Source organism: Netta rufina (genome assembly GCF_964035555.1).
Source record: "Netta rufina genome assembly, chromosome: 14".
NCBI lineage: Eukaryota > Metazoa > Chordata > Aves > Anseriformes > Anatidae > Netta > Netta rufina.
This window is the reverse complement of record NC_140137.1, coordinates 8,975,816-8,983,541: the sequence shown is the minus strand read 5'-3', so window position 1 is coordinate 8,983,541 and position 7,726 is coordinate 8,975,816. Positions and strand designations below refer to the sequence as shown.

At 55.1% G+C, this 7,726-nt stretch overlaps 1 protein-coding gene across 1 annotated transcript in view; it reads left to right on the top strand.

The window, feature by feature from the left end:
- The window catches only part of LOC311214713 (uncharacterized protein), a gene marked incomplete at both ends in the record, with an annotated part of 16,615 nt that extends 9,296 nt beyond the window's left edge, over positions 1-7,319 (top strand). The window contains 2 exons of the mRNA XM_084295437.1: positions 558-3,218; positions 7,284-7,319. Coding sequence (XP_084151563.1) covers positions 558-3,218; positions 7,284-7,319 — 2,697 coding nt within the window. The remainder of the gene's footprint in view (positions 1-557; positions 3,219-7,283) is intronic.
- Between the last annotated feature and the right edge of the window lie 407 nt (positions 7,320-7,726).

Genomic DNA, 7,726 nt, shown 5'->3' with positions numbered 1-7,726 from the left:
AAAAGGAAGTAACACAGGAAAAAAAAAAAGGAAGAAGAAATCAAATGAAGAAATAAAATAAAGGAATACTGAAGGAACAGAGAGAAAGAATGAAGATATATGAAGAAGGAGAAAAGTTTCAGAAAGAAGAAAAGAAGTGAAAGAAGGAAAGAAGTGAAAGAAGTACTAGAGTACATGAAGGAACAAAGTGAAAGAAGGAAAAATGTGAGAGAAGGAAAGATGTATGCATGCAGAAGAAAGCATTCAAGCAAGAAGCAAGCAGGAAAGCAAGCGAGAGAGAGAATAGAGGAGAAGCAAAGGAGGAGAGAAAAGGGACAGGAAGCAAGCAATGGCTGGGAAGAGCCGGTCGGTGTGCGGGGAGCGGCGTGTGGAGCGCGGCGCTGCGGGGCTGTTGCCCCCTGGTTGTCACTGCTGTCTCGGGCTGTGCTGGGGTGGGTGTCGGTGTCGGCGCCGTGGCCGTGGCCGTGGTGTGTCCCGCGAGTGGCGGTGTCGGTGTCGCTGGCGTGCTGTCGGCGGCGGGCGCGAGTGAGGCGTCGGAGCACACGGTGTCGCTGCAGGCTCAGGAACGGCGCGGGAGCGGCGGGAGGGCGGCTCCGCCCCGGGGCGGCGGGAAGGGCGGCTGTGCGCGCGGGGGGAGCGGCGCGGGGCGGGCAGGAGAGCGGCGGCGGCGGCGTTGGGAGCCGTGCGGGGCGCGGGCGGCGGCGGCGGCCATGGTGGTGTGCGTGCGGGCCGTGGTGCGGGTGCTGGTGCTGCAGGCGGCCTGGGCGCTGGGCGGCGGGCAGGTGCGCTACTCGGTGCCGGAGGAAGCCAAGGGCGGCACGGTGGTGGGGCGGCTGGCGCAGGACCTGGGCCTGGAGGCGGGCGAGGCGGAGGCGCGGCGGCTGCGGCTGGTGGCGCAGGGCCGGCGGGCGAGCGTGGAGGTGAGCGGGGCGAGCGGGGCGCTGGTGGTGAGCTCGCGGCTGGACCGGGAGGAGCTGTGCGGGAAGAGCGCGCCCTGCGCCCTGCGCCTGGAGGTGCTGCTGGAGCGGCCGCTGCGCGTCTTCCACGTGGAGGTGGAGGTCACCGACATCAACGACAATGCGCCCATCTTCCCCGCCGCTATGGTGAACCTCAGCATCGTGGAATTTAATACGATGCCGGGATCCCGTTTCCCGCTGGAGGGCGCGTCGGATGCGGATATCGGAGCCAACGCGCAGCTCTCCTATACCCTCAGCCCCAGCGAGCACTTCGCTCTGGAAATAGAAAAAGAGAATGAAAGAAATATCGTTCCTTACCTTGTATTAAGGAAATCTCTGGACCGCGAGTCGTTGGCTGAGCACCGTCTGGTGCTGACGGCGATTGATGGGGGTAGGCCGGCTTTGACGGGCACGGTGGAGCTGTTGGTGTCGGTGCTGGATGCAAACGACAACGCGCCCCAGTTCAACCAGTCGGTGTATAAAGTGCAGGCACTGGAGAACGCTGCGGAGGGGACACTACTGGCACGGGTGGGCGCAACAGACCCGGACGAGGGAAGTAACAGTGAAGTGACTTACACCGCGACGAAGTTCACTCCGCTGAGTGGAAAGGATTTGATTTCGGTTAATCCGCAGACGGGGGAGATCCGACTGGTCGGTCCCCTGGACTTTGAGGAAGTCAGTGTATTTGACTTAAGCATTGAAGCGAAAGACAAGGGGACGCCCTCGTTATCAGGGCACTGCAGAGTGGAGCTGGAGGTGCTGGACGTGAACGACAACGCGCCCGAGGTGTGGGTGACGTCGCTGTCGGTGCCGGTGCCCGAGGACGCGTCGGTGGGGACGGTGGTGGCGCTGCTGAGCGTGTCGGACCGGGACTCGGGGGCGAACGGGCGGGTGCGCTGCGCGGTGTGGCCGCCGGCGCCGTTCGGGCTGGTGGCGACGTTCGCGGGCTCGTACTCGCTGGTGCTGCGGGAGGCGCTGGACCGGGAGCGGGTGTCGGAGTACGAGGTGGAGGTGCGGGCGGAGGACGGCGGGGCGCCGCCGCTGCGCGCCAGCCGCGGGCTGCGGGTGCCGGTGTCGGACGTGAACGACAACGCGCCGGCGTTCGCGCAGGCCGTGTACACGGTGCTGGCGCGGGAGAACAACGCGGCGGGCGCGGAGCTGGCGCGGCTGTGGGCGCGGGACCCGGACGAGGCGGGCAACGGGCGCGTGAGCTACTCGGTGGCGGAGGGCGGCGCGGGGTCGGGCGCGGGGTCGGGGTCGGGGTCGGGGTGGCGTCCGGCGTCGAGCTACGTGTCGGTGGACGCGGAGAGCGGGCGGCTGTGGGCGCTGCGGCCCCTGGACTACGAGGAGCTGCAGGTGCTGCAGTTCGAGGTGCGTGCGGTGGACGCGGGCGAGCCGCCGCTGTGCGGCAACGCCACGGTGCAGCTGTTCGTGGTGGACGAGAACGACAACGCGCCGGCGCTGCTCCCGCCTGCCGGCGGCGGGCCGGGGCCCTGGGCTGCGGGCGAGGCGTCGGCGTCGGCGTCGGCGCCGGGGTCGCTGTGGGCGTGGGCGGCGTGGGGGGCGCCGGCGGGGCAGGTGGTGGCGAAGATCCGCGCGGTGGACGCGGACTCGGGCTACAACGCGTGGCTGCGCTACGAGCTGTGGGAGCCGCGGGGCAAGGGCCCGTTCCGCGTGGGGCTGTACAGCGGCGAGGTGAGCACGGCGCGGGCGCTGGAGGAGGCGGACGGCCCGCGGCAGAGGCTGCTGATCGTGGTGCGGGACCACGGGGAGCCGTCGCGCTCGGCCACGGCCACGCTGAGCGTGTCGCTGGTGGAGGGCGCCGAGGCGGCGCTGTCGGCGGCGGCGGCGGCGGCGGGGGCGGGGGCGTCGTCGTCGGGGGCGGGGCTGCGGCCGGCGGCGGGCGCGGAGGGCGGCGCGGCGGCGGCGGCGGCGGCGGCGGCGACGAACGTGTGGCTGGTGGTGGCCATCTGCGCGGTGTCGAGCCTGTTCCTGCTGGCGGTGGTGCTGTACGGGGCGTCGCGCTGGGCGCCGCGGGCGGCCGTGCTGGCGGGGCCCGGGCCGGCGACGCTGGTGTGCGCCAGCGAGGTGGGCAGCTGGTCGTACTCGCAGCGCCAGAGCCGGAGCCTGTGCGTGGCGGACGGCGCGGGCAAGAGCGACCTGATGGTTTTCAGCCCCAACTGCCCGCCGCCGCCCGGCCCCGCGGCAGAAAACGGTTCTGCCGAGAAGGGACCTTTGCTCTCCCCGTACTCCTCAGGCACGGTAGGTTGCCCCTTGTTTTTTTATTTTATTTCTTTACCAGGTCTTCTGTTTTGTTTTCTGATGGCATTTCATGGCAGGATGGTCATTAATACAATGTGGATGTGGAAGTAATTTTACAAGTATTTTCGTCACAACATGGTCTCTGCCAATCCTGTTGGTTACTGGTGTGTAATATTTCTGTTTGAGACATTTGAAGGACTGTAGTCCAGGAAGAGTTGGTCTGGTGGTTACTTTGCAGCAGGCACTATTGAAAGCCCTTTAAGTAGCTGAATGCCAGAACTACTGTTGTTGTGCTGTGTTTTCTTAATGGCCATTCAGGAAACACCTTGTGTAGCTGGAAAAGCAGAACAGTCTTGGCCTCATGTTTTCAGATAAGTGATGCTGTGAAGTCCTCTATCCATGCAGGATGCTGCAAAGTTATTGTATCGTCTGACACCGATGCCATGATGTTTGTATCTCAGTCCTTCCCCAACAGGGTTGTCATCTCTCAGAATGAAGTCAATACCCATTGATGTTAGCTGTCATTACATCTCTTTTTGAAAGAGGCACACTGGCCTATTTTGATGTTCTTTCAGTGAATCTGCAAATGAATCTGCAAGGTGGTCCCTGTGCATATGGGACCATTGGCAGGGATTTGCAGGTTTCAGATCTGTCATTGATGGTAAGGGTCTGTGAAAGTTGGAGTGAGCATTGCGTTGGGAAGGGAAAGTGTGTCACCTGGTGGAGGTGAATGTGGCAATGGCACTGAATGGGACCTGACCTTTTTCTGAAGCTCTTTAATCTTGCCCTCTTCCTCCCCATCATCTTCTCCCTCTTCATTGCCTGTGTCCTTGCTCTTTCATCTTGACTTCTTCTCCTCCCTTTCCTTCCCCGCCCCTTCTCCCGGCCGCCCCCTCGTAATCGGTTCTGGCAGCCAGGCACAGCCCCTGGGTCCATGGCGTCTCGGTGTTTGTCAGATGCTCGAGCTGCTATTGCGAACAGCAGTAGGACATGAGTCTGGGGCCCAGCGCGGGTCCTGCCAATGGCTGTTGTGCTCGGAGCCCTGCTCCTGCTGTTGGGACAGGGCTCTTCTGAAAACCTCTGGTGTTCAGGAACACCTGAACACTTGCTGATGAATGTTTTCGTCGTGTTTTTTGATCAAGATGTTGTTGAAGGGTCAGCTGTGACATCTTCACTTCATGCGTGATGCTGGAAAGTCATTGTACTGTCAGATGCTGATGATACTATGACATTGGTGCCTTGCACCTTCACACACACTGTTAGAAATGGGATGGGGGGCAGGTGAACACTGTTGGTGCCTGTTTAACTTATTCTACTTGTGGCCATGTATGCCTGGTGCTATTTTGGGGTATTGTGTGTAATCAGGTGGTGAAGTTAATTTTCCTCTTGTGTAGATTTAGCACCTGGACACTTTTCTCCTGGTGTTTTTGTGAAAGATGCTGTCTGTGGCAGGGTTCAGCTCTGAAGTCTTCTCTCCATTTGTGATGTTGCTTAGTTGTAGTGGGTGATGCTATTGACACCATGCTGTTGGTGTCTTGCTATTTCTCACAGAGGGTTGTTAATAGAACAAGTGTAAAAGATTAAGTGTGTTCTATGCCCCTTGAAAATGTACAATATTTTTTCACCAGTAGACTGTTTTGTAAAGCCATAATGCAGTATGAAGCATGTTATACTTCCCCTTTTATGAGTATGCCTTTTGGGTTCTTTGGAATACAGAGGTAGAAGAGCACACCGGGAGATCGGGGCAAGAAACAGAGAACTGTTTTTCTGCATCATCCAAAGCATTTTGTTGAAGGACAATTTCAGAAGATCTAACTCCAGGCTGCCCCCTCAGAAGCGGTTGTGGCAGCCGGGTGCAGCCCCTGGGCCCATTGCTGCTCGGTGCTCATCAGGTGCTTGAGCTGTGAGTGCCGACAGTGCTGTGGCAAGGTCTGTGCCCCAGCATGGGGCCTGGCAAGTGCTGGTGTGCTTGTATTCCTGCTCCTGCTGCCAGGACAGGGCCTTTCTGTGGACCTCTCATGCTGTACAGGGTCTGCTGTGAAATCTTCTCTCCATGCATGATGGTGGAAAGTCATTCTCCTATCTGATACCTATGGTACTTCAATATTGGAGTCTTATTCCTCTTACAAACTGTTGCCAATGTGCCATGGGGCCAGTGAGCACCATTTGTGTCTGTTCAAGTTGTTCTAGTTGTGTCCATGTATACCTGGTTCTATTATTGTGCTACTGTCTGTAATCAGCTGATGGCGGCATTTGCATCTCTCTATTTGTGTCTCCAAAATCTCCTCATCTCTTGCTTTGGGACATCATATTGAAACCAGTTGTTCAGTTTTTCTCAGAGAGAATGAAATCAATGCCAATTTTCCTTAGAGCTGTTATGTCATGGTCTCTGCAAGTCCCGTTGGTTACTGGTTTGAAGCAGCTCTACTTGAGGCTGTTGAAGGACTGCAGGCCAGGAAGAGTCGGTCTGGTGGTGACTCTCCAGCAGACACTACTGAAAGCCCTTTAAGTAGCTGAATGACAAGCCTGCTATTATCATTGTGCAGTATTTTGTTTTTGTTCTTGTGGAGAACTTTGTTTTTGTGTGTTTTGATTGTCCTGTCAAGAAGAAATGATGAAGGTGACATTTGGGTCGTTGGGCTTTTCTGACTGTGGATTTGTATTCCTTGTTAGGGAAGTGGCATTTCACACAGAGCCCTGCTTAGAAGTTGTTATAAAGAGTCTGCCAGACATGATGGATTTGGTATTATTGGAATATATATATATTTTTGTAGCTGTGATTGATGGGAAGGGTCTGTGAAAGCTGGAGTGATGCATGGGGTGGGAAGGGAAATGATGTAATCAGGTGGGGATGAATGTGGCAATGGCAGTGAATGGGACCTGGCCATTCCCTGATGTGAGTGATGAAGTTGAAAAGGATCTGCATTGCTTGCCATAACAGAAGAAGAAGAGATGCCTGTTCATGTTAAGAATGCATGTCCCAGAATGGTGGATCATGGGTGTCTAAAGCAAAGCCTGAGGGAGAATGGTCCCAGAGTGTTGCTGTGGAAGACCCTTTCCCAGACTCCAAGACAAACAATTTGAAGGTCTTCCTTAACCAGAGACAATAAGTGGTGTTGAAATGGTCTGGATGTCATTTGAGGCATATTGCCTTCCATCAGTTGTGAATCCCTCTTTCTCCTCTTGGACATGTTGAACGAGAAGGAAAAAGTTCAGATATTGCAGAGAAGTGTGCCAGGAAGCAGAGTGGGTGATTTCACTTGAGGAGAATGCCTTGAGGTGTGTTGTCCTTGTGTGGAGGGCTGGAATTGTGTTAGATGAAATTGCAGAGGGCCTTTTCTTGTGCAGGTCAGAGTATGTCAGAGGAAGGCATTTTGACTCCCTCGCTATGCTGCTGTTGCATGGATTCTGTGTTGCGTTGTAATTGCTTGTGATCACCATTTCGCTGCTCTCTGCATGCCATTCTTGTGCCCCCCATCTTTTTCTATGCTCTTTGAAGATACATCGACTTTTTCACTCTCTTTACCACCAGAAATTAGTTTTGAAAGAGAAGATGCATCTGAAACCATGTTATACTTTTTCCCTCTATGAGTATGCCACTAGCGTGCTTTGCAATACAGAGGTAGAAGAGCACAGCCAGAAGTCAGGAGAAGAAAGAAACTGTTTTTGTGCATCATCCAGGGTGTTTTGTTTGAGGATGGCTTCAGAGGATCTGACTGTGCCAGTTGTATGCATTCTCTGGTGAATGGCCTGTCTTGTGTCCTCGGAGTACTGGTAAATGTAGCGTGATTGTTTCCTTGTGCCCAGCTCATGGTCATTGCAGCTGGGTGCAGTTGGTGGGTTGTCCAATGCTCACGATACAGCGATGTTGGAGTCTTGCTCCTTCACACACAGGCCTTGTAAAGAAACATGAGATAGGTGAGCACCGTTGGTGTTTGTTCAACTCATTCTTCTTGTATGCTACTGCTGTTGGTTTTATGGACTTACAATCCCCTTATGTGTAATCCCCTTATTATTAGTATTTTTTCTTTTTTAATTTTCACGTCTCTGTTGGTGCGCATCTAGGAGGTCCTCAGCTCCTGGTTTGGAACATCTTACTGAGGCTAGTTGTTCAGTATCTGAGGTTTTCTCTGACAGAATAAAACCAATACCGATTTAGCTTCGAGCTGTCATGACATGAAGTCAACAAATGCTGTTTTATTTTGTTGTGCATCATTTACACCTGAGGTTGCTGAAGGAGTGCAAGACACGAAGGATGGTGATGGTGATCCTGCAGGCACTATTCTTTGTCATTCAGTGTGCCCTTGAAACCTTTCAAATGAAAATGTCTTTGGTTGTTTGGTTGTTTTTTTGGGTAGGGACCTTGTGAAATCTTCATGGTATGTGGGGTTCCATAAAGATGCCTGAAACTGTAGAGCTGCTGGTGTTCTGATGTTGACACATTGCTCAGAAATGCATTCCACAGAGGCACATGAAACAACTGTGCTCTCGTCTTTGCCTGATTATGG